The sequence below is a fragment of the Pavona decussata genome, unplaced genomic scaffold (genome assembly GCF_977016875.1).
Source record: "Pavona decussata unplaced genomic scaffold, jaPavDecu1.1 SCAFFOLD_58, whole genome shotgun sequence".
Lineage (NCBI taxonomy): Eukaryota > Metazoa > Cnidaria > Anthozoa > Scleractinia > Agariciidae > Pavona > Pavona decussata.
This window is the reverse complement of record NW_028145480.1, coordinates 4,723,474-4,750,507: the sequence shown is the minus strand read 5'-3', so window position 1 is coordinate 4,750,507 and position 27,034 is coordinate 4,723,474. Positions and strand designations below refer to the sequence as shown.

The following is a 27,034-nucleotide window of genomic DNA, read 5'->3' as shown; positions in this document are numbered from 1 at the left end:
CGAACCATACATAGTATCTCTGTATCTGCTACGGGGTGACAAATACCGTTTACAAAGCTTATTAACGGAGATCCCGCCCCATACTCTCCTCAAGGGCATTCAAATGAAAGCTAAATTGCACTACTTAGCAATGTTGTTGTTGCATTACATCAGGGTGGGGTCAAAATTTTGTCTCTTCGCATGCGCATGGTATGAAATCCTAACTGATCCGGTAACCATTCAAGTTAAAGCTATTGAACAGTGCTCATCTGTACTATGGTACTCTTTATTTTTCCATCCCGAATGTTCTAGCGAATGATCGAAAATGATACAGAATTTTGCCAAATTTTATAAACTTCAACACTCTTCACTTAGAAGGCTCATATACGCCTATTTTTAGCCAATAATTGATACTTATCTTTCCAACGTCTTTTGATCATATCACTTAGATATACATCGTAGACAAATTTCATGAATACCTGTATCAAATGTTTTCGTTTTCAGCAAGTTTTGTACTCCACTCTGACAAACTGACATCAGAATTTCAAGCGTGAAATAATTCGGTTGTCGCACGCCTTTCCATTTAATCCTTAAAGTTCAAGTGAAATGTCTCAGAAATATCTGAAATGCAAATATTTTTGCTATTGGAATGTCATTGCCAAAGCAAATATCATGGCACGTTAGTTCTTCGCATGCTAGAAGCACTACATTTTTCGATTTTTGTCCCTGAAAAGGTTAAGAAAACTTCACTTCGGTTGAATCGGAGTTAGGTTTTTCAGCTGTAGGTAAAATGATCTAGATTTCCTCCTAGTTTCATCTTCTTAACGGAGATACGTTCGGGTTCAATATTCAAAAGATGACGTTAATTTTGTTCATTTTGTTTTCGCCCACACATTTGAATGTATAGAAAGCGCTCAGTTCGTTTTCAGTAACTACGGATTATACCTAAACACAGTTTACCGTGATCAGTTAAGCCTGTGTCGATAATTTCTGTTCTATTCAAACTAGCGAAGAATTGAAGGCGTTTGAAAAACCCTTGTGTAAACACTTGTCTTTCTCCGCCCCCTTTGCCGGTCCAAGGATTGAAGCTCAAATACACGAACGCTCTTTATTCAAAGTGCGATAAAAACAAGCTTGAAGTGACAGCGTCGATATTGGAAACATAGATAAATTCTAGTCTTGTCAAAGTTCTTTTAACTGAAATCTCAAACACACATGTCGCACTAATATCACATTTTTTTTTGTGGTGGGGTCGGAGACAAAGTTTTGGCGGGTAATTACATATTCCGAATTTAGCGCCAGTCTTGAGCCATGTAGTTTTTCAACACTGAAAAATTCCAAATGTTACCCGGCAAAAAGAATTTTAAAATTATAGGTCAACGGATTGAGGCAGCTATTATAGTTAGTTGCTATAAAAGTACGGAATTATTTTTAGATTCTACCATTCTAGGAAAAGACGAACGTTTCTTTTTAAATAAAGACATGGTAATTTGGAAGTTCAGAAAGCATTTTTCCTTTGTTTTCCCGGATCCCCAGAGAATGCGCTACTCAAAGCCGACAATTTTGGAGCAAACGATTACGTGCCGGTTGGAGCTTTTTGGATGAAAATTGCCATTAACGCATAAATGGAAAGTTTTGCTCAGTCAGAGCTAATTCATATTGTTTAAGGCTCAGGTATGCTTAAACTTCTTAGAAAAAAAGCCTCTTTGCTCAATCTCCTGCTCGCCAATGTTGCTTGCATTGTTTCGCCATTGTTAGTCTGGCAGTTTGCCTAATCAGTAGGATACACCCCCCGTTTCGGCTCCGATGTCACATCGGGCCAATGGCTGCGTGGTCGGCTCACGTGTCCCGAGCCGAAACGAGCGTCGTTATTGGTCGGAAGCGTTCGTGATCCTACAATGGCTCTTGAACCGCCCGAGTAGAATGCTATTTGTGTCTGAATTTGCGTTCGCTGTGGAACTGATTCAAGGTTGTATGTGATTTTATTTCGCCTCTTGGAGCTTTCGACCGCTGTTTCTAATGGTGAAGCTACCGAAGCGATAGCGTAGGATGAGATTCAAAGCATTAGTTTGCTTGGTGTGCCTATATTACAGGATATCTTTAGGTAAGTCCCTTCGAAAGCGTATCTATGCGAAGCTGTTCTTTGCTGTTAGTGTGATATTGATGCGCTTTCAAGGTTAAGATTTCTCTCTCGGTAATGAATACTTGTGTTTTATGTAAGAACGGAGATTGCTTTGAACAAAGAAAGACACTTCCCTCGCCAACTGTTCCTGGTCCGTTCTTTTCAAGCGATCTTTAGCGCTTAAAAACTTGTAATTTACACTGAAGTTGTCGTCCATTTTGTCCATTATTGATCCGACATTCAACTCTGCGCCGAGATTGTTGATGGCGCGTTTGCAGCTGTTGAAAGTTCGTGATCTAGTTGCCTTCCCCAGTTAGAACTGTAGTGCAGATATGTTTGAAATTATTCTTCTGTATGTGAAAAGGTTACAGCAGCAAAATGAACGAGAACAGTCGGAAATAACAACAACAACACAAAGTTGATCATGAATTTATTTGCACGTGCTATCCTAATGCATTTTCCCTTGTTATACGGTTCGGATACTTGCTGAGGAACGTAGAATGATGCTAAACGCGAGTCTTGGTCTTCTTTGAGATATCTTTGAGTATATTCCATGTTGCGTGATGGAATTAAACTTGTAGATTTGTGTTACAAAGGTGCGCAGAATACCCGTAATGGCCACGCGAAGTTTCGATCGAGCGTTCGCTCCGAATGTGGTATGCGGTATTTTACACGTACAAGTTTACATGCGTATTTGATCTCATTTGCAGGATAATTCGAACCGAGAAAACCAAATTATCAAGCTTTCTGTGCGAAATGCTTCGAGAGTAGCGCCATCTAGTGACTCTACGTGATTTTCGAATGGACTTCATTTTGTCATACGTGCGTCTCGTAAGAGCAGTTGTAGGCTTATATTATCATGTTTATTTACAGAACATTTAGCAAATCCTCGGAGAACATTGGCGATGAATTAAGACAGGGCAATGATGCCCGTTGGTTGAAACATGTCTCATTCGGCTTCCTACTGATTGTTTTCGCTAATAATCTTTGGAGATTTAGAAGAAATCTGTAGTTGAGCGCTCGTCTCCGAAAAAAAAAACGTAGAATAACTCAATTATCTACGTTTGATCTACAATGCATTTGGTATTTTTGATTATATTCTTCTTCTATACCAACGCTATGTCCAGTTTCATTTTTTTCCCTTTTTTTCTTGTCCACAGCGTATTCTCCGAAACTTTTGTATGCCAATCGAAAGGACATTAGGATCGTTCAGAGGAATCAAAGGAACCAGAATGAAACTATAGTTGTCGATGGCTTGGACGATGCTATTGCTGTAGATTTCTGCTATGCAGAAGGTTATGTATTCTGGACTGATGTTATCTTGGAGAAAATCAAGCGAATTCGCTTTACAGGACATACAAGAAAAGTGGAGGATGTGATTTCGGTGGGTTTGAAGAAACCCGAAGGACTCGCTGTAGATTGGGTAGCGAGGAAATTGTATTGGACTGATGTTAGAGATTCCGACTGGGAAGCGAATAGGATAGAAGTTGCGAATTTAGATGGATCTAATCGGAAAGTTCTGTTTTGGAAAAACTTGGGTCTTCCCAGGGCGATTGCTGTTGACCCGTTATCGGGGTAAGTGTGACTAATTTTTTTATTGCTAAACTAAATGCATTGAATTTGGTTGATTTGCTTTTACTGACATTTTCTGCGATTTCCGGTAGTCAGATGGCCTTGCACATTGATCGTAGTTATTTAGGGGGCTTTCGTAAATTTCTTCACCATTAGTGGCACATTTTCAAACGGCTTTGCGCTTTTAAGGGATAAGTTCAGCTCGTAGAGTTTAAAGAGGAAAGACTAATGGACTATATGCACAATTAAAAATACATTAAGCTTTGAGCTACAGTGAACAAACATTGATCTATCAGCATTTTCGTCAGCCTATTTTTAGCCATCGGCTCCTGTCAGCGTTGCATTTTCGTTGGCTGTTGGACGGAGGAAATATGCTTAGCCCTGAAAATGCCAAAAGGAATGTATTGCAGGCATTAAAATTCAATACCATTTCTGAAGTCTAGCTTATGCAAGCTCCCGCTTTAATAACCCCCTGTCGTTTTCTACTGAGTAAAGGGGCATTTTGTTGTTAAGTATGAACTGGGACCATGCGAGATTGAATCTTGTTTTGTGGTGTTGTTTCCCTCCTAAGAGGCAAATGTCATGATTGTTTGTCACCAGAGACAGTGCTTGTAGTAAAAAAAATTGGTCTTGGATGAAATCTCAGAGGACCAATTAGAGCCCTTGAAAGTTGATTGTGCTCTAAACCAAAGTATTTTCTGCTCTGTCTTGCTAATTATTTGACTGCAGACCCGTGAAAATCCTTAGCACAAGCAAATGGGCTCTTTTTTTGTTGAAGATGGTTCTCCGTGCAATATCCATTCATAAGTAATCGAAGGTCCCATATAGAGAAGGCCTTGTTAATGGCCTGGAACAATAGCGCTGCCTAACATTTTCATTTGACCTTTTCTCTAATCAGAACCCAATGAATGTTTTCTTAATTATCTATTGTTTCTGAGGATTTATTGACACTGTGTAATAACATAGTGCAAATTTGGCCTTGTAAATTACTATGGACGAGCAGTACATTATTTGGTGTTTTTTGAAGACGATTGGCACTGACCCTTCTTGTGAGTTGTGTGTTGTTTTCGAAGCCATTAAACCAAGGCTAACATCATTCTTGTGGCCGTGATTTTCCTATTTTTAGAGGTTGTTAATCATTTAAAATTGTCACTAGCTGAAAGGGATTTATTTTCAAGTGAAATATAAGCTTTATTAAGTTATCATTCTGCCACGTTTTTAATATATTCTTTACAGAAGGCTTAGTAGTAGCAAAGTTTAATGGTCTATATTTTTGCCTTGAGTAGGTTAAATTTTGTTTGTGTAGTTTTCCAGCCCCTTTTGTTCAAGGCATTTGTTGGTTCTTTGTTTTTGTGCTTAGTATTGGCTCTACTTACTCAAGGAGGCTTTAATGCTTGTTGAAGTAAATTTAAATGCTCAATCATTGATTTCACTGTCAACCCATGTTTCGTGAGAAAGATCTGTGGTCTTTGGGTGAGCCAACTGGCGGAAAAGTACACGAAAAGCCAGTGGAAATAGATAGTTTGATTGTGCAGACCATTAAGGATGGAAAAAAGCTAAACAGCTTATGAAATTATTAAGACCATTATCCTCTTTAGAGATTTGACCCAGCTTGTGTTGGGAAAATGTTGTTTTTCTTAGATGATGTTACAATTTGGTCTCGTAATCCATTAAAGGAAAATTGACCAGTGTGTGGTGGATATTCTCTACTGGAGGAAGGAAAAAGGAAGCACTAGATTAACCTATGTTTGTCTGCCCCCAGTGACCTGACTTTTGGATTAAGCTGATCGGTCTTTTTTACAGTCTGCACTTGTTTTTTTTTTTTTTTTTTTTCATTTGAATGAAATGGGGTTTGCTTTTGTTTGTGAATTTGTTGTTGTATGATATGATGAAGTGTAAATTTGTCTGGTATCAAGGCTTATAAAATGGTTCATTTCCTTGATGGCTGTACTGTATTAGCACTCGATCCGTGAATGAGGAAATTTCATTTCACAGCTCTAAGGATTTGTTCAACCTTCTTAGTGTCAAGCTTAAAATACTTAAAACTACACTGTATCTTTCCTTGAGGAAAACATAGGTCATGGAATTTTGGGGAATTTTAACACATTCAAACTGGTCATAGAATTGCACGAAATCCTCAAAATGACTGCTTAAACCTTTAGAAAAACACAAAAGTGACAAGGAAGCTAAAAGGGAGCATGGATGGGCAAACGTAAACAGGATTAGAAGAGATTGCATTTGGGTAAACTTGAAAAATGGCGGGCCGGCATTTTTTAAGTTTAGGTCAATCTGTGTGAAAGCATGATCTACATGTATGATGTTTAGAAATAGTGTCTTTATTTGTTATGTGGCTGTGATTTCATCATTAAATTGAATTTTGCATTGCCGTTTTCATAGTTAGAGCTTTGTAATTAACGAAAATGCACGCAATCACCCAAAATACCGTGACCCAGCCCCTGTTTGCTTTTCTGACTTTTGAATTTTGGCATGTTAAAAACCCTTTAAGCCCAAACAGTGATTAGCATCAAATTTCTCCTTGTAACATCAAATGAATAATGCTCATTCAACCCCTGAGGTCATGAGAATTAAGGATGTGATCACCCAAGGTGATTTTTCTTGATATTTTAATAACTTCTCCCCCATACTTTTATAAGAAAAGAATGGGGACAAGTCAAACAGTAGGAGAATTTGTTATTTGATATTAGAGGTTAAAGGGTTAAAATAAGTTTATTCATTTACCCATATATACAGCTATTGATGTTTCACTTTTCTGTGCTGCTATTTATCTTCTGCATAAAGTGTTTCAGCTTTTGAGTTTGTGGATGAAGTCCAAAAGTGGCATGGCCATTTAATGAATTTGAAGCTATAGACCAGCACTTTCTTACGATAGTCTGTGTTCTCACTAAAGGTGTCTGTGGAGGTTGTTATCAAGTTTTAAGTCTAAAGCTAACTCTTGAAACTCGTGACCCCTTACGTACAAATGCTGTGTTGCTGTTTGTCATGCCGCATAAAAAAAAGTTTTATCTTTTAAGTGCGTGGATGAAATCTTCAAGTGTCTCCCCTCAGTAAAAGCTAAGCGAGTAGCCCCAGTTGTAAACAGCATCCAGTGTCACTGTTTGATTAAACATTCACGCCATGAGAATAAAAGGAAGCCACCACTAATGGTAAAATTTACATTCTCCCAACCAGTGCTAAAAGAGATAAATGGAGATATGTGAGGAGAATTGACGTGTTGACATTGGCTTAAAAGGGTTAATTTTTTATTTTGATGTTTATCTTCCAGGTACATGTTTTGGACGGACTGGGGTGAAGAACCCAAAATAGAGCGCGCTGAAATGGACGGCTCAAATCGTTCGGTAATCATCCGACAACAAATTCATTGGCCCAATGGGCTAACAATAGACTACGGTGCAGGGAAAATATACTGGACAGATGCTAAATTGTATTATATAGCTAAGGCAAATTATGATGGTTCAAATCGTGAGCAAATATTCAAATCTCCTGCTCAATGTACACTGGGACATCCTTTTGCTTTGACATTGTACGAGAACAGAATATATTGGACGGATTGGAAAACAAGAGGGATACACTCCACCAACAAGAATTCTGGATTGAGATGCCAAATGGTTTGGACAAATTCATATTCTCCTATGGACATTCATGCATTTGAGCCAAAAAGACAGCAACCAAGACCTGGTAAGTGTAGTACAGTTACTTGTACATGTAGCTGTGCCAGTAGTAATTCATTTTTTGATAGGCTACATCTAAAGTTCTTCTGCAAAACACTCTCTCAAAAAGTGATTTGCTCAAATGGAGAACGGGATCATGTGAGCGGTGATCAGCACTAACTAAGCTTAATACCAGTTTTTCCTGGGGTCATCCCACATCAGAGTTATGTTGGTTAAAATCAGAGGAGTCATTTTAATTTTTGGTTGTGAGTAAGTATGGTACCCTAGTAGTTTTAAAGGATAATTATTTTAGGAAGTTTAGGGTATTATTCCTCAAACTAAAGCCAATCACTTTAACTTTATTGGAACTGACCTTGTAATCTGTCCTCCTTTTACAGGTAATCCATGCAATTCAACTGTCAATGGAGGATGCAGTCATTTGTGTTTGTTAAATACTCGTAGTCATTCATGTGCATGTCCAACTGGTGTGAGGCTTCTATCAGATGGAAGAACATGCGAGCAAGGTAAAATTAACTTGAAAGGATGGTACCTCCTTCTGCAACGGTGCATACATTCTGCACGCACATCTTGCGAGTGTCCAAGAAAATGATTTCTTTTTGACAACGCGGGAAGAGAAGATCTTAGCAAGGGCTGTTGAAATTTAAAAATTTTAATGCTTTTAGGATTATTGTTGCTTAGCTATCTCTGCAAATTGTGTGGTTATCCCCAGTTTTCTTATGGTTTTCAATACATCCCTTGCTAAGATCTGCTTTCTTGCATAGTCATAAACTGTGCAAAATTATCTTTTATTACGAGGCACCGTCCTTTAACTAACGAGATTGAGCACTTGCTGCTGATGTATACATGTAGCTTTTTCAAGATGAAATTTAATGTGTCAACTTAAGCAACAAAGTTTAAGGCCAGATACATGTTGCAACATTGTGGCAAACAAAGATGCAGCGTGTGTCCATGTTAAATGTTGCGTGCAGGCTCAAGATTACTAGTACAGCCAACCTCCCGTAAACGACCACCCAAAATGCCAAGATTTAGTGGTGGCTTACGAGAGTCGAACCAGAAGGGAACTCCTCCAGGAATGGGTCTGACATATGTACTTATTTGAAGAGAATTTATTGCATACATTTTCCTAGTTCCAATACGAGCAGTGCTAGGTTGTCACTAATGGTTCTTCATACATGCTGTAAGCTCTGAGTAGGGTATTACATCCAGAGGACATGGAGATCAGAACGTGTGTCAAGTGGTCGCTTACAAGAGATTAAAGCCAATGAAAAATTATTGGTTGCAGTCTCTTATGAGAGGTGGCTGTTTGCAAGAGGTTACAATTATAGGGCTTTGACTGGGAAATTTGGTGTTTTAAATAGGTGGTTGCTTATGGGAGGTGGTCGCTTACGAGGGGTGGTCGCTCACGAGAGGTGGTTGCATATGGAGGTTCAACTGTAGTTGCTTTTATTATAATAGTAGAACGGTGCTATTGATGCAAGCGAACTGGAGAAGCAATGCAAGCTAAGCAAAGGCAGAGCTGTTTTTTTTTACCTCTGTCTAATCTAAACTCCCCTTTGCTGAGTTGCTCACTCAAGCTCATATTGTGTCTTTGCTGCTTACCCCGCCCTCTTCACTCTCAACTGAGCGACCATTATCTACAGCAGTCTTTCCCATTTGTAACATTCAACATCTTTATCTTGACCACCAAAGCCAGGCATGTTGCTAGAATTTTCCATGTTAGCCCTAGTTTCCCATGGTCGTGGCCATCAGCTTTCCTAACACCGCACCAGTTATTTTTCATGTTGAAGGTTTTCTAACAATTGCTAAAAAAATTTTAATTTAGATGCATGTATGTGTCCAAACTTTGTTACTGTGTACATCAAATTGTGTTGCGCTGTATATCTCCACTGTTATGGAAACTCATGACTGCAACTCTTCAATTCTCTGTTTCCACCTCAGGTCCTGTTCACTTCCTGTTATTGGCAAGGAAAGAGGATCTGCGGCGCATATCACTTGACACGCCTGATCTCACTGACGTTGTTGTGCCAGTTTCTGGCATCAGACATGCTGTTGCCATTGATTTTGACCCAGTGGATAAATTAATTTACTGGAGTGACGATGAAAAACTTCAAATCAAGAGGTCCAGAATGGATGGCACAGGTAAGCTTATATTAAACCTTTAGACCCCAATAGTAACCAGCATTTCATTTCTCCTTACAACATGACTTTGAGATCAAACATATGGATTATGAGAATACAGCAAATTAAATGATCACCAAAGATGAAATGATGCCATTCTGTCAACTAACCACTACCCAGTGTTCCAGATAACTTTCAAAGTCGTCTTGTTTGATGTTTATTTCACCACACATGTCACAAAAAAGCAAATTAAGAGTACAAACAATATATATTTAAGAGAAAGTGATGAGGAAGCCTTAGGAGAAACCATAGGGCTTATAGAATAAGGCTTCCTCATTACATTGTTGTGACATACAGGTGTATAATGTTTGAAGACTGTGAGATGGTTCGTACAATTACAGTTGAAACGAATAGACTGGAAATGATCAATAAACATTTGAGAAAATACTGGCATGCAAGGTCAAAAATGAGATATAGATTTAGTTGCTGTGGAATGATAATTATATTGTTTAAGAATAGATTTAAAGGAGGAAAGAGATACTGAGTTACAAATGTCTTCATCTAAAGAGTCAGGGAGTCAATAGCTCTGGTTCTCTCCAAATCGTCTCAAGTTTACCAATCAATTTGTCTGGTCAGGAAGCCACAAACAATTGCAAAAAGAGTTGATACACTCTCTGTTATTGGGTACATTTTAGACGAACACCATTGTATTGCTTGTCCCCCCCCTTCCCCCCTCCCTTATCAATGTTGAACAAAGCCTCAATATTGAAATGGGGGGAGGGGGCTTCAAGGGTATTACATTGTTCATTGGCCTTTTATAGTGTGTTATTTGCAGGAAATAAGAAAAATGCTGAGAGTATCAACCTTTAAATTGCAACTGCTCGCAGCTTTCTCTTGTTTTTGACTTGAGGCCCATTTCTTATGTGGAATGCTAAGTAACATTATACATAAAAACAGCGAGGAGAGTATTTTGTGGTGATGTAAGGGCTTGAAGTGTTAGTGTTCGTTATCCAAACAATAAGCCATATCACCTGGTTTGCATCAATCAAATAAACACTCTTGAAGCCCCAGTATTGTCAAGCATTCAATAATCTCTCCATACAACATCATCGCTTGTGCAGAAGGCCAGGTCACAAGAATAGAGGAATGATCACTAAAGATTTTTAAATAAATTCTCCCAACTAGTACATGGACCATGGGAAATATATAATCAAGAGTACATTGGGGAGAATATGCCTGTCAATATTGGTGCTTATGGGACTGAAGGAATCAGGATGATGTGATGATTGTTGACTTCCAAGCTCTTGAACACTATCTGAATTTATTGCTTTCATGTATTTCACTTTTTAGATGTGCAGGTTGTAGTAGCCAATGAAATCAAACATCCTGATGGTGTTGCAGTTGACTGGGTGGCACGCAATTTGTACTGGACAGACACCGGGACTGATCGGATTGAAGTCAGCAGGCTGAACGGGTCATCAAGAAAAATTCTGATTAGCGATCACCTTGATGAGCCCAGAGCAATTACTTTGGATCCAACTCATGGGTAAGCCATCTTTTTGATGTTATGGCTATTGAACTGTAAAGTATGAGAAAGGTGTTGGTTATTGGGAGAGAAAGATGATTTAAAAGTTAAGCTGTGGTTCTCTTTGTTATGCTGTGTACCAAATTGTTACAGTTGTATCTTTGTCTTTTAGAAAGTATAAGCATTGATAAATGAAAGTTGTTGGATTTAGGGTGTAGTTGGTAATGGCTTTTTTGGAGCTGTGGGATTTTTCATTTTCCTCAGCTGAAAATGCTAGTCACCACCGTTTGTTGTTTTGAAGTAGTTCAGGAGCAAAATAATTTGAAGTGTTTCTTCACAAGTTTCATGTATAGAGTTTCCCTTTCGAGTTCATTATCTGGTACAATTATACTGTATGGTTGGGTTGATAGAAAGGACTCTATTCATGTCGTTAGTTGTAATGGTTGCCATGATAAATAGTAAGTTCTCCATCACATTGTCAAGTTGAGTGCTTCGCACCCACTCATGCACATACTGAAAACTGTATCTTTTTCCAGCTATATGTATTGGACAGACTGGGGTAGGCATCCAAAGATAGAACGCGCTGAACTGGATGGGAGTCATCGTATCACCTTGGTGAATTCTTCTGTTGCTTGGCCGAATGGAATCACCATTGATTTTTTGGAACAGAAAATCTACTGGGCTGATGCCAAGTTGGACAAAATCGAGGTCATGAATCTGGATGGGAGCCGCCGTAGAACAATTCTGGATGAAAACTTGCCACATGTGTTTGGTTTTACTGTGCTTGGAGATCGCCTTTACTGGACGGACTGGCAAAGACGGGCCATAGAAAGTACTGACAAGCGAACTGGTGGTGACAGAAAAATGATTATTGACAGCTTGCCTGATTTGATGGGATTGAAAGCTGTCAATCTTAGTCTTGCTTATGGTAAGACAAATCAACAATTATTGATTTTGAAAATGAAGCTGCAATAATTACAGGTCCATCAATTTTGGGAAAGTACAAGTATATGAAAGTACCCCAGAAATGTACTTCCTGGAATGAGATATCAATGCTTTTGTCAAACGTGAAGTCAAAAATAATGTGAGGGAATGGCCACAGGGTGTCTCTTCCATCCACGGTTTCAGATTGAACTGCAATGATAAATATTGTTTTCAGTTGTCAAACAACTTCACACAACTACTGCTAATTCTATGATATCAAGACTGGTGAGGAGAATTTGTTTGCTGGTAGCAGAGCTTTATAGAGTTTTTCTGATTTTTGTGTGTGTGTGTATTTACAGGTTCCAATCGCTGCCAGCGTAAGAATGGAGGTTGCAGTCATCTATGTCTATACAGGCCGTCAGGGGTCAGGTGTGAATGCCCTGAAGGAATGGAGCTCCTTGCTGACAAGAAGAATTGTATCTGTAAGTGTTTGTAAAATCTTCTTTCCCTCGTGACCAGTGTAAATTAAATCTTGTGCAGAGCTGTTATTAAGGGCCATCACATGTTAAGCCTGTTACAGCTACTTTGAAAGAGCCTTGATTTTCTTGATGTCATGGGCGATCTTGTTGGTTGTAGGGTCATTTGCCCATAACCAGCAAGACTGATAGGGCTTTGAAGCTCAATCTAACATGTGGCTAAAACATATTGACAGCTAATGATGTTTGTGTCATGTAAAAACCAGGGTTGTCACGAAGTTTTCAGTTAGGAACAGGCTTACAGCTGGAGCAGGCGGCTGATTTTGCAATCACCTTGAAAGAATCACACAAATAGCCCAGCGGAGTAGCCAGCCAAGTTCACGAAGTAGATGGTGATTTTCGCCAGCTGCCGGCTACTTTTGACAACCCTGCAAACCATCTCAAAGTGCTTTTAGTAGGAAGCAACAACAAGGGCGCCTTGTTTGTTAAGGAATGGGTTCCCAAGGAAGACATTTTTTAGCTCTGGAATCCTAAGTTCAAGTCTCTTAGAAGGTTGAAAGACTGGCATGGGATTTTCATGAGAATGCTTGTTGGGGAAGGATGCTACTCTTTCTTTTTTTCTTTGGGTAGAAGTATAAATGTAGAGGTTCTATGAAAACTGAGATGAAATTTTTGAAAATTGTTCAAAATTTGGCAATTTTTGGCAAAATTGCCCATACCCCCACGGAGGAAAAAAGTCGATTTTTGGATTTTGGACTTTGGTTTAAATGGTATTTTGATCAATAAACCTGTTCAACATATATTCATTATTATTTTATCTTATTACAGTGCCAGAAGCATTTCTATTGTTCTCCAATCATGACAACATAAGGAGAATCTCCCTGGACACCAACAACGGCCAAGTGATTTCCTTAGTAGGCGTTAACGAAGCTAATGCTCTGGACTTCAATGTACATGACATGCAAATATACTGGTCAGATGTGACCCTCAAGTCTATAAGCAGAGCTTTCCTCAATGGAAGCCACGTAGAGCGCTTGATTGTGGTAGACTTAGCATTTCCCGATGGTTTGGCTGTTGATTGGATTGCAAAGAACCTGTACTGGACGGACTCAAAACACCAGAGATCTAGAATAGAGGTTGCCAGACTGGATGGTCAACACAGGAAGTTGTTGATATGGCGGGATTTGTGGGTGCCACGGGAACTGACCCTTGATCCAGTCTCAGGGTAAATGAAATAAATGATTAGAATGAGTCACTTTTGGTTACTTGTTGTAGTATTTGTAAAATACAAAGCAATGTACAGCCGTATGGCTTCAAAATTGACCTTTAATTACTTTTGGATATCAGTAACCCTTGCTTATATGCGCTTTTCTCGAGTAGTTGTAAACACACAAAATATTAATATCCCTGTATTAGTAGGTGCCGCCATAGGAAGTTTACCCAAGTTTCTTAGATCATTCCGTGAACGCAGTAACAAATTAAAAGGAGGCACTTTTAAGATTTATTTCAATTGATAAGGGTTTTTCTAATATCTCTTGTTCTTGTCTTTTGTTGTAGGCATATGTACTGGGTGAATGGCCATAAGGACCCAAAGATAGAGCGAGCTGACTTAGATGGGTCAAACAGACGCACTGTGATTACGAACATGACCTCTCCAAGTGGCTTGACAATTGATTTTTCATTGGGACTGATCTTCTGGGTTGATGCAGAAAACAAAGTGATTGAGTGTGCAAACTTAAATGGTACAAATCGCCGAACAGTCGCATCTGAGCTACCAAACCCTTTTGCTCTGACGCAATACATGGATTATATATATTGGAGTGACTGGAGACTGAATTCAATTTACCGTGCCAACAAGACAAATGGATTGGACCGGATTCAAATCAAAGGAAACATTGAATCCATTTTTGATATCCTGGTGTTTCACAGTAGCCGGCAGGAAGGTTTGTACATATAATTATTAGATACATGTACGTTAGGAGTTTGATAAATTGTTGTTGTTATAACAAGATTTTTAATACCATATTGTGAATGAGCAAATGATGTTTTAAAAAATGTGCCACTACAAAGCTGCATCCCCACCCCCTTCCCCCCTATTAAACTCTGTTCTCTTATATGACTCCGTTTGGGAGGTTAGATTTATTATTCCCCCACCCTCCTCATCCCACCTCCACTTCTGCTTCTTGAGCCCTGAAAATGACTGTTTTGTTAGTCAGCATATTGCATACAGTACCAGACAGAAGAAACCTAACAGGGAACGGGTACTGGAATGCTTAGGTGCCAGACACGAGAATATATTCAACCTTTGTCTATGCATGGTTCTACTATTTAAATAACGAACGTTAAAAACAAATGTGGCTAAATTGTAATTTAGGCAAGGTTAACCTCTAGACAATGCTAGCCGGTCAGCGGTTGAGCCTCAGGCAGGCAGGCTTGTGTGGGGTGGCCCCTAAGTCTGCAGGGGCTTACATGTGATTGCATATCTCAGCTTGGCTTTGCTTTGCTGATCTTTGCGGATCATTGCTATTCACAGCCTGTAATACAGTATATGCTGGTTTTTGTCATTTGTTTCAAGATTTCTCGCCATTTAAGTTGATGAGTTTAATTTGGCACCAAACAAAATATTTTACACCCAAAAAAGTACAAAAAGCGCCCCAGTCGCTTTTAGAAGGGGCTCAACCCCTGAATACAGGGCCCAAAGATGTAAAATTGCCCTTTGGCGCCATGGCTTCCTCTGTCCTTGCATGGGAAATGCAACTTTATTGCAGTTCTTTCTTTGTTTGAAAGTCTCCTTTTGTTTCAGGCTGGAATCCTTGTGCTGCGGATAATGGTGGATGCAGCCATCTCTGCCTCGCTAAACCTGGTAACAGAATGGTGTGTTCCTGTCCCACCCACTACACGTTATCTGTGACGGACAACAAAACTTGCAAGGGTGAGTTTGAAGGCCTGTTTAAATGGTTTCAACATTTGCTTCAACATATATTCAACACTTTGTTGAACCAAATGTCGGGGGCATTTTTGAACAGGTGGTTCAACATTGTTGAAAGTGTAAGTGAGTGTTGAAAGCTTGTTGAATCAAATTTAAATTGGTTTAAACTTTCATTCAACAACCATACAACATTTCCTTAGTTCTTGAAAATGTTGAATGGTGTTGAAGCTGTTTGAACACCCCGTTCAACATTTTTGTCCAAAATTTGCCCAACATCCATTCAACTTTTGTTGAAAGAATATCAAGGTCCAATGTTGAAACTGGTTTTTACGGGCCTTAAGGGGCAGGGGCAGGGCTTGAGACTACTGTTTTAGTTCACTAGCTCATTGGCTAGTAACAGGTCTGATTGTGCTAGCCAAAAACAAGCTTTTCACTAGCTGTAGTTCAACTAATTAGTTTTGCAAAAAGGGTAGGGAGGAAAGTCAGACATTTTTTATTTGATATCTAAAGGTTTTCTCACTGTTTACAAATTGTAAATTTATTTGTGATTGAAATTTCGAGTTGACCTTAACATGAAAAAGCCTTAACTCTAAGTATGCAGCACAAAAAGCAGCCAAACGTAGTTCTTGTTCTTGTGATTTGCTTTTGTGATTATTTAAATAATTTTATCTAGCCGAAATGGCTAGTGAAAGCATAAAACCTACTTTTTTCCAGTTTCTGGCTACATGTAGTTGTAACTAGCCATCATTAGTCTTGAGCCTTGAGTGCCATGAGGATCATATCCTGTCAAATGTTTGCTAAATATTTGAATAACTTCCTTGCACACGAATTGTGTGTAGATCATTAATAAGATGGAATTGAGTGAATTGTCAAAGAAAATATGGCGTGTAATTAAGATAAGCAATTTTGCTGCTGCCTTATTTGTTCGATTAACCACCCACCTTTGAATAAGCGAACACCTCAAATAAGTGCCCATCCTGAGAGCCCAAAAAGTTAGTAAGCTCCCACCCCACCCCTTCCTAACAAAAAACATTTCTGTACTAGCCCAGTGTGAAGTAAGAGGAGCGGTAGTCGATGAACTTTTATATTGTTAGATTTTGCACTTTGTTTTGTCTTGTTGAAGCGAAATACTTGTTATCCATTGTTTTGGTATTCTCTAAAAATGTGCCCACTTGCTGAAAATGTTTGGAAAATACTAAGGGCCCACCTCGAATATTCGCCCACCCTCATGGGCCCGAAATTAAATAAGTGCCCCCAGGGTGGTTAATCGAATAAATACAGTATTTGCATATTAAAAAAGAGGCGTAAAATGTACTTTAATTATTGTTAATATATTTATTATATAGACTGCCCTCTCTGGTGGTTGGCCAGTAGGCTATAAAATTAGGGGCATGATTGGTTATGAAGATTTAATATTGATATCAACAACTTTTTTTTTTCTAGCGCCTCGTGTTTTCATGCTCTACAGTACCAAGAGGGAGATCCGTCGAATCCTCTTCAACTCGTCAGACGACGTAGATGTTGTTTTGCCAGTTCGTGGTTTGACAGATGTTCTTGCCATTGATTATGACAACAACAGCCATCTTGTTTTCTGGATCGACGGCGCCACCAAGAAAATCTTATGTGCCTTTCAAAATGGCACCAACGTTAAGGCCATCAAGTTGGATGCTGGAGCGTCGCCGTTTGATCTGGCTATTGACTCATATGGACAGCAGCTGTATTGGACAGACAGTGCCTCAAACAGCATTAAGGTTTACAGTTTGAGGAACAAAACAAACTTGGGTGTGGTGTTTAAAGAGCAGCACATCTATCCACGCTCTATTGTGCTTTATCCGGAGAAGGGGTGAGCAGAACATTGCTGTTTTGTTACTTTTAAGCTTTAAAATTGTATGAATGTTCAAATTTCGAACAAAATTTATCATCCAAAAGTTTAAAATCGGAGGAAGTACGTGTACATGTATTATAACACCTCCATTGAGTACAGACCTTGTAAGGATTCTAAGCTGGATACACAAGTGCATTTATCTCACCAATAAAACAACAATTCATATCTTTCAGCTATAATTAACAATAAGATTATGAGACCAAAATTTCTGTCACATGATAATCGATGAATCAATAATCACACATAGAAATTGAGAGAGAATAATCTAATTGTTTTAGAATGAATTGCCTAATCGTTCAAAACTTGACAACAAGAAAGGTTCACCTTTTTATTGAATGATGATATAAATAGGTCACACCAAGCACTACTCACACTACTCACTATCTACAACAGAATAGATAATGAGTAGCTTAGCCAATAAGAGAATAGCATTCATGATAGAATGCTAGTAGCATTATACTAATATTTTAGTGAAAAGATTTCTATGGCTGCATTACTGAGACTGGGAACATTGTCAGTTGAATTGTTGGGCAAAGTTGTGACTAGTTTAACTGAGTCATGCCGGTGAACCAAACATCTGCTCAAAGAACTGACATGAAGTCCAAAGCATGCTCAAATAACTGCTTAATTTGTGTTTCGGTTTAACGTTTTACATGTGGTTCTTTAAAGGGGTAGTGTCACTATTTGTGATGTTACTTTGATGGCCAAAAAAACATTTGCATCCACAGAATCGCTGCTTACAGTAACCCTACTACTACACAGAAACTAGCGTTAGTTATCTTTGGCCATGGATGGCCAAGATTGAAATGGATTCGAAAATTGAAAAAATTGGCCAATTTTTTCAAGTTCTTCCAGCTTATTTGGAGAGATCACTAAAAACTGATTATAGTTAAAAGTTTGTTCTTCCCAGGAGAAACCACTTAATTCTCGTTGCTCTAAGAACAATTTAATGTCGGCGAAAAGGTACAAGTACCTTGTCAAATATTTGAGCAGTTTCAACCAAAACACAGAGAAATCTCTGTGACAGTGCCCTTTTAAAAAGAACATTATGAAGTTGTTGTTTCTCTGCTATTGCGTGTTGACACATTTTCAACCGTATCCAATATCAATATCAGTTGATGTTATTAACATTCTACAGGCAAATGTACTTCACCGATGAGAATCCAGAGAAAAAATCAATTGTGAGGGCAACAATGGGTGGAGCTGATAAACTGATGATGTTTAGTGCAGAGTCTCCCGGGGATTTGGCCGTTGACAAAGAAGAACAGAAACTCTTTTGGACAGACACTAAACTGAAGAAGATTGAGTACGCTGATCTTACAGGTGAGGCTGCTTATGTAGTATTTTCACTGGCATGGCGACTTAGATGGTTCTGATTGTTGCCTAAAAGCTTAGAGCTACAAACACTGAAGAATGAGGGAGTTTAAGAAACGAGGAAGGCAACGGTAACGAGAACGTCATTTAAAAATATAACTTCTCGTTTTTGTAACTCTTGCCTAATCATTAAAAATTTGTTTAACTTGGAAAATGCTGGCGAACTCTCCAGGAACTAAATTAGTATGAACGACGTCAAAGTAAGGGAAAATAAAGAAGATTTTGCGTCATACGCTCCCGTTCTCGAGAAAACCTAAAATTTGGTCATTTGTAGAGGACGGTAAAGAAATGTACCAAAATGTAAAACGCACGTGCAAAGCGATTGTTTTTGCTCATTAAGCCCATTGTTTTGTGGCGTTCTCGTTGCCAGCGCCGTCCTCGTTTCTTAAACTCCCTATTGTTGGGAAAACCTTGTCTCCCAAATGTTTCTCTATTTGCGTGTGCATGGAACATATTTTGTCAGAATTTAGGGTTTAAGGACAAAAAAGTTAAGCCAAAAATTCTGATCATAGATTTCGAACCTCATTCTGTTAAATAACGGTTTTTTTTTTGGTGAAAAACAACAAAACAAAACATAAAACGATAATAACGACAATAAATGAATGAAAAAAAGAAAATAACGATGGGAAAAAGGGATTTAATGATGAGAATGTATCTTAAGTGCAAAAACATTAATTTTGCAGTTATTTTGTAGCCGTTCTTTTTGTAGTCGCTTGTTAGATAAGCAACAGAATAATACAGTCTTCTTTTGCAGGGAAAAACCGTGCTACACTGGTCGAGATGAATGTGTTAACACCAGTCGGTTTAGCCGTTTATGGCAATTACGTTTACTGGATTGATCGTGAGTCGCGCAATGTCATGAGAATCGCGAAAAAGGATCAAGTTCAGGGCGATACTGTGCAAGCAGCCATTGATGACTTATCTGACATGATCGTTGTGGATACAATGAAGACCAGAGGTAGGAGGGGTCCCTTGCTTTCCTAGACTAAGGGCGGGGGGGAGGGGGATTCTGCCCGCGGCCACTTTGAACCTGAATGACTTATTTAATATTTGCGCAAATGCCATGAAACTTCAGGACTTTTTCGTAAATTTATCTGTGAAAAAAGTGAACTGGTCGGTTAGTACTCATCGACTTTGATGTTACCATGGCAACAGAGTTTGACGGGCAGTTTGTTCAGAAAATCGAAAATCCTTTTTTAAAATGAAGAAAAATTACACTTCTTACTGTCACTTTTGAATTTGAAGTTCATATTAGTGTTGTTTTATAGGTCGTTCCTGGCCCTAAAAGACAACAAAAAAAAGCCCAGTCTACATAGGGTTAAAGTGTGTTTTTTTTTTTTTGTTGTTCTGTTGGTCTCAATGTCAGTACGTAAATTCTTGAGAGGCAGTTTTTATCAGCCAGTTGCAGGTATAATAGAAGGCGAAAATCCAGTTCTCCCAACAGGGGTTAAACCTGTGACCGGGTAAGCAGTTTGGATGCTCTGCTACTGAGCTATGGGAGACTCGGGGGTGTATGATACTTCACGAAGGGTGTGTAACAGTCGTTATTTGTCCATTTGCAGCTCACCATCCTTGTACCAACAACCGCTGTACTCATATCTGTTTGGTTCGGTTGGACGGCCATGCTCAGTGTTCTTGCCCCATGAACATGATCCTCAGTGAAGACAACTTCACTTGTAGAGGTTGGTTGTGGATTGTTTTTTCCAGGAGTGTTTATTTATTTATTTTTTTAAAATACCGAATAACCAACAGTGCCGTTGGAAAGTGTTTTCCAAAAAGGAATCACTTGAATGATGACATCCAGGGACTAAAAAGCTGTAGCTGGTACATGTACAGTCTGTACCGTGCAAAGTAATTTGACAGTCCCTCCCAACTCGAACTTTGCAACTTGATCCTCGATCCTCAAAACTCGAAAGCTTCGAGTATCGAGGTTCGAGTGGAGTGCATCGAGTACCGAGTCGAACACGTCAAGTTTAGGGACAAGAAAACAAAGACCTTTTCGCTTTATTAGTTTTTCACAGGTCTTGTCAGAGGAGATTCCACAGTTTGGATAATTTTACAGTAAACAACGAGTGACCATTCAAACGAATTCTATTGAGCAGTACTTTCTTGTGGGAAAAAAAATGAAAAGAAAAAACTAACCGGCCACTGAAATCAATTTCCTAGTTCTTTTCAACAGAACGTTTTATTATGCTGAACAAGGTGGTTCAAACTTCCTCGACTGTAAATGAAATCAACGATTTTTTTTCCATTTCATAAAGGCTTCTGTACAGTGAATTTTGTTGTTCTTTCTTTGCTACATGTATTTGTAAGAGGAAAACTTACATCGAATTACTATGGTTCTTTCCATAGCTCCCAAGACATGCGGCCCAGACGAATTTACTTGTACAGATGAAGGTTGCATACATGCAGGGTGGGTCTGTGATGGAGCCGACGATTGCGATGATGGCGCCGATGAAAAGAACTGCAGTAAGTTCCTTCGTACTTTTCCCCTTCAGATTACGCGCGCAAAGTAACGGTAAAATTATGCAAATTAGAAAAGTGAACGAGGAGGGATTCCTTTCCTTCCGCGCTCGCGTTTCTCGTGGCTCGCGGCTTCCCCGCTCGGTAGATCCATCGCGCGCTACAGAAATTAGAAGAAATAGTCTCCTCGGAGTCTATTTGTGGCATTGCTTCACTGTGAATCATTATTTACCCTTTCACTAACACCTTCCCGTAAGATCGGTGAATGGTAGTTAATTTGCCCACGCCAAACTTACCCTCAGTAAAATCGAGTCACGGACAACTGAAGACTCTCCTACATAGCAGAGCTTTCAATAAGGTTTTTGAGTAGAAGGCTTGTTAGAAATAGTAGGCCTGCGCGAGCCTCTAGGGGTGTCGGGGGGGGAGGGCATGCTCCCTCAGAAACTTTTGAAATCAAGATATCTGGAAATGCCATTTTCAGCATTTCAAGAAAGATATCTCTCTAAAAAAAAGACAGGGAAAATTCTTAAGTTTTTAAGTCTTTTCCTTCTTCACCCCTTCCCTATCCCAATCTTTTCCTCCTTCTTTCTCTCCGCCGTGCCTTCTCGCGCTTGAAGGAAACGAGTGCTGCCGAGCTTACTCTTTTTTTTAGTACCTTAATATGTGACACACACCCCTGCATACTGTCAGGGATGGCAATGTCTCTGTAAGTTTCTGACGGGCCGTTTGTTCTTTTCCAGCAGAATGCCCAAAAGGAGAGTTCAGGTGTTCCAAAGGCCAGTGCGTTAGTGCGGATAAACTCTGTGACGGAGAACGAGATTGCGAGGACGGCTCGGATGAGCAAAAAAATAACTGCGGTAAGCTTTAGCTTCGTGGTAATAATTATTGAAGGCCGTGAAGAGTTCCACACGCTATGGGAGGATCTTTGTTGACGTGTCCAGCCTCATTAGCGCACATTTGCATAAACAACACAAACTACCTAGAATAAGAAATATATGTAGAGTTGTTTTTGTTATTAAACCGTCCTGGTTGCTAAAGCTGCCGAATATCGCAAAGACCGTGGGCACGAGGTTGCAAGATATCCGACCATTGGTCAGCGGTGAAATACTGAAAGTGCGCACGCGCCTGTTTTATTTTGGCGTTTGCTCTGTCTGTTTTGTTGTTTTTCTCCTCCTTTCCGCTCAGTCTGCTAGCCTGTTTTGGGCTATACTTAGGTTCACTGGCACATCTGTAACTTTAGCAACTGTTTAAAGTGCCCGTGCATTATTTTTCATTATTTTCTCACCAGAATCCGCACATCACCCAAAGAAGTTCTTCGAAAAATGTTTCGATTTGCAAAAAAAAACGCAAATTTTTTTTTACGGTTTACCGGTGGCGCTGAGTAGGAAGGCCGACGGAGGTCGTATGACGTAGATTCAGGAACCAGCGCTAGAGTCAGTTGCGAATGAAGTGAAAAGAAAGTAGCGAGTGTTGGTATCTTTTTGTCGGTCTTCGTGTTATATCTGCAATGTCATCGGCTGAAGAAACCTTGTCTGACACAGAAAGTGAGCAAATTGAACAGCTAAGACGAATTGAAGCCACGAGTTCCTGGACTACATCTCAGCTTCGAAAACGTTTAGCTCCGAAAAGAACCGAGAAAAGACTAAGTGGTAAGCCAAAATGGCGGCAAATTTAAAGGTTTTGGAAAATCATTTAAAATATTGCGTTTTATCCAAATTGCAAAATAAAACTTTTCTTAGAACCTCTATGTGTGACATGTTGATTCAGGTGGGGAAAATAATAAAAAAATTATAAATAAATGAAAAAAAAAAATCATGCAATGGCAATTTAAAAGGAAAGTATTTAGTACAATACGTTTGTATGGTGTTCTACTCTTTGTAGATAAGATATGTCCCGGGGACGAGTTTAAATGCAAAAAGGACGGTGAATACAAATGCATGGCAAGAAGCTGGCTTTGTGATGGCGAAATGGACTGCGATGACAATTCCGATGAGATCACCTGCGTCACACCCAGAGGTACGTGTGAACGCTTCCAAGGATTTATGTAATGTTTAAAACACGAGCAGCAGTTTTATCGGGATTTAAAACCTCGAGGCGCAGCCGAGTGGTTTTAGACCCGATAAAACATGTGCTGCGAGTTTTTTTGAACGGCTTCAAAAACATTCCTGGAAAAGCGTGTGTCAAGAGAGTTCATAACCGTGATGCTTTTGTGAACGATAGAAATTAGCATACGAGAAAAGCATTAAACACCGCATACTGTTAAGGGGAAGGTTTTATCGGGTTTTAAAACCACTGCACGTGATGTTTTATCGACCATTTGATAGGTCAATGGGCTTATGAATTATTAACGAATTTTTGAAGAATAAATGAATGAATGAATAACTATATTAACGTGTCGGTGTTGTGTAGCGAAGGGAAAAAGTCCCCTCTACTAATTGTTGACACCTAAACATTAACAGGTTTCCTAAATCTAAATTCAAACTAGTTGACTACGGGGATCTTAATTCATTTCCGTATACAGGTATCCTAAACCTAAAAATTAAACTATTTGGCTGCAGACCCAAGGTGGATCTTTTGATATTTTAATAACTTCTCCCTAGTACTTTTATCAGAAAAGCATGGGGACAAGATAGGAGAATTTGGTCTTTGATAGTAGTTGTTAAAGGGGCAATGTCACTTTGAATACGCAAAAAACATTTTTATCAACGGAAACGTTTAAAATAACGGTCCAGTTACGTTAACAATTGCCCTGTTAGTGCTCAGAGCATAGTAACAATTATCTTTACCCGCAGATGGGCACGATGGATTGGATTGCAACTTGAAAAAATTGGCCAAGTTTTTCGAAGTTCTTTCTTTGTGTATTGGGAAAAATCGATGAAAACAAACTGATTTTGGTTTGGCCAAAAGACAAAGGAACGAAGAACAAAACAATGGGCCCAGACACACAAAAAGAAAAAAACAACGGAGATGACGGTTATCTGGGTCCAGTGAAAATAGAGCTTGAAAAGGTGAAGGCCTACTGGCAATTTGTTTCTGTTGTGTCTCTAGACTGATTTCGTTTTCCACGTTTTGCAGGCAATACAACGGCCTCAGGAGTCCATCCGTTCCACCATTCAAACCTCAGTGGCAAAATGGTGGGCGTGATCGTTGCGTCTATCATTGTTTGCGTCATATTTCTGACTGTGGCTGTCCTGACGTGCCGCAAATTCAAGCACGGACCAGACTGTGACGTGGCGCACGAGATAGGATTAGTTGTCACTCCTGTACTCCATCCCAGGCCTCCCTCGTCCGCATCTTCGTCGTCCTCTTCTCACCACGATCTCTTTACAACCGCGCCGCATCGCAAAGGTCCTGGGTCGGCCGGCTCCTCGAACAAAAGGTCTAAATCAAACGGGACCGCTCCGAGTTTAAGCAATCGATCAAGCGCGTCGCACACGGCGTACGATCGCAACAATTTAACAGGAGCGTCATGCTCTTCCACGGCGTCCACTGTTGTAACTGCATACTTCCACGAGCCACTCAACCCACCGCCGTCTCCCGTCACAGAACGATCCCAGTATACCTCGCGGTCGCGCCCTTATTTCGAGTCTCTGCTATCACCGTCATCATGTACGTCACACAGATATCATCGTCCCAGAATGCCTCCGCCTCCAACACCCGCCTCAACAGACGTGGAGTCTGTCGGCAGCCGGCATCGCTGTCGAAGACCGCACCGTTGTCGGTATCAGCGGTACACGGCGTCGTTATGTACGGAGGCGGCGTACGATTCGGATTTGTTTGCGCCGCCTCCGACGCCAAATACGAACTACCTGTCGGAAGCGACGCACTTTTCGGACCAGGAGGGACCTCCTCCTTCTCCAACCATGACTGAGAGGAGCTTTCATCCACATCCCTACCCCCCTCCCCCTTCTCCTGTGACTGATGCCCCGTCTATGGTTTTGTAACGCATAAGGAGAAGAAGGGTTTAACTTGCGTGACGTGTCATAGTCACGCCTACCTGGGCGGCACGCTCCGAAGGTAAAAGGCACAAGAATAATTGAATTGTCACAGAAGCATAACTCATTTCATACTTCAAGCGGAAAAAGAGCGTCACCGTTTTAAAAGTCAGCTGTGGAATGGACGCTCATCGGTGCAGCAATGAAGGGAATCCTGAACTTGGACGTTTCCCGTCTCTGACGTCTTACGATTGAGCTAGAGGCGTCACATACATTTTAAGACAACCATGCTATAATGAAATCGCCTACAATTTAGTAGGGTAACTATGCTGAATCAAATGTATGATTCATATGGAGCTTTCCCAGCTCGTAGCTGGTGGCTCGTTATATATACTATAGTCACCTAAGAGTCGCCTTGGACAGCGGGCTGCCTAATTTCAAAGATCTCCTGTTTAAAGTCTGTCAATGTTGTCTGCTTTTTTGGGTTTTCGATTCGATTTGGTTTTGCCTTCAGAGTCGAATGTTCTTATTCAACTCAGTTACGGTACGTGATGTGATGGTGTTGCTCTTTTGCATGGCGTTTTGTTGTGAGAGAATCTTGACTGGCAAAACAGTAATGAATCTTGGATGATCACTGGTGAATCATGCATACTCATTGGATAATGATTGCTGATCGTAAGGGAGCTACTGGAGATTCTTTGATAAATTATTAATGAATGAGATTTACTGGTAACCACTTAGGTCATTGTTGGTCACTGATAAATCGTTGATGATCACTCATCAGAGTGCTTTTTACAGTGGTGTAGTTTCTGTAGTGACCAGGGGCCCGTTTCTCAAAAGTCCCGGTAACTTACCGGGCCCGATAAGTGTCTTTGGTGATAAAAATTTCCTAACAGAAGTCAATTTTTGTTAGATTTGAATACTAAATTTTAAAATCTTATAATTCTATGAAAACATTGGCCAAGTACCATGTCTGTAATCACTGTGTAATTGGCGAAAAAAACGTTTAAAAATATACTTATCGGGCCCGGTAAGTTACCGTGACTTTCGAGAAACGGGCTCCCGGTCGTTGAGCGAGGCCTAAGTTGATGTTGCTTTGATACAAACATCACTGATTTTCATATTGAAATCATGCTAACTAGTTTGCGTTTGCATATAAAAAATTCACGCAGGTTTATGTCAAAGCAACCTCGCTCTCTTTCGAAGGACGGGTTACTAAGCACACTACTGTAAAAAACGCTAGTAGTGTTGATTCATTACACTGCTTGCAGTGCCCCTCTTTCCTTTACGACCCACGCGAGGACGCTCGCTAAATCCTTTTCTTTCCAATTTCTCGCCTACGGTCCTCGCCACAACAGATTATTTCGAGAGGGACTACAAGCAATGTAACTAGTGTATCATTACTTGATCATCATAGTTTTGAACAGTGAACATTGAAGAATCGTCAGTGTCGTTGGTCAAAGATCGTTTGTTCACGAACTGTGTTCATTTGCGTTATTAGTTGTTAAACTGTTGTGTTTTGTCAAACTACCTTCTAGCAGCAACATTTACAGTGCTTTAAACGGTTTCCAAATTATTTATTGTAAATACTGTACATAATTTGTAAATGGTGCTTTACATTTAACCAAGAGTATCTATTGTCAAGCAGTTTTGCTGATGACTTTTAAAATTTTCCTAGATTAATATATTTTTAATAAAGATGTTTGTACGAATCACTGGTGTTTTATTGTGCGCTGTGTTGCTTTCGTGTTACGGAATGAAAGACGCAGAACTACAGATAAACTAAAGCCGCCGTTACACGTTGAAACTTTTAGCTGAAACTTGTGTGCAACGGCGCTGCGAAACAAGTTTCAGCAGGCGTTGCGCCGTATAACATGGTCGGTTTCGTGAAACTTTTTCGAACCTCCGTTGCGAGACAAGTTTCACGAAAAGTAGAACCGCTTTCTACTTCTGCAACGGCTTGCACAGTCTCAGTGGTGAAAAAACAAAGAGTTTCGCCGTGTAACACCACTTCGTGAAACTCGTCTCGTTCGCCGTCGCACA

General features: G+C 39.9%; 1 protein-coding gene across 2 annotated transcripts; it reads left to right on the top strand.

Annotated features, from left to right (window-relative positions):
- The first annotated feature begins 1,903 nt into the window (after window positions 1-1,903).
- On the top strand, window positions 1,904-26,703 carry LOC146479805 (low-density lipoprotein receptor-related protein 6-like). 2 transcript variants are annotated; one of them, XM_085110657.1, is made up of 19 exons: window positions 1,904-2,083; window positions 3,262-3,676; window positions 6,957-7,369; window positions 7,740-7,865; window positions 9,301-9,501; window positions 10,831-11,026; window positions 11,542-11,933; window positions 12,289-12,411; window positions 13,234-13,630; window positions 13,963-14,348; window positions 15,209-15,337; window positions 16,778-17,177; window positions 18,358-18,542; window positions 19,348-19,551; window positions 20,156-20,275; window positions 20,946-21,062; window positions 21,797-21,913; window positions 22,938-23,072; window positions 24,132-26,703. In XM_085110657.1, the coding sequence occupies exons 1-19, from the start codon at window positions 2,029-2,031 to the stop codon at window positions 24,998-25,000; spliced, it is 4,980 nt and encodes a 1,659-aa protein (XP_084966783.1). In that variant the 5' UTR covers window positions 1,904-2,028; the 3' UTR covers window positions 25,001-26,703. The 2 variants fall into 2 exon arrangements, with proteins under 2 accessions (XP_084966783.1, XP_084966782.1); XM_085110656.1 differs by having other exon boundaries at window positions 6,957-7,374; window positions 7,742-7,865.
- Window positions 26,704-27,034: the final 331 nt, after the last annotated feature.

Coding starts and splice junctions, on each gene's coding strand:
- LOC146479805 (XM_085110656.1), top strand. CDS start 2,029: ATGAGATTCAAAGCATTAGTTTGCTTGGTGTGCCTATATTACAGGATA. Junction 2,084..3,261: donor ATATTACAGGATATCTTTAG/GTAAGTCCCTTC, acceptor TCTTGTCCACAG/CGTATTCTCCGAAACTTTTG. Junction 21,063..21,796: donor CGCCGATGAAAAGAACTGCA/GTAAGTTCCTTC, acceptor GTTCTTTTCCAG/CAGAATGCCCAAAAGGAGAG.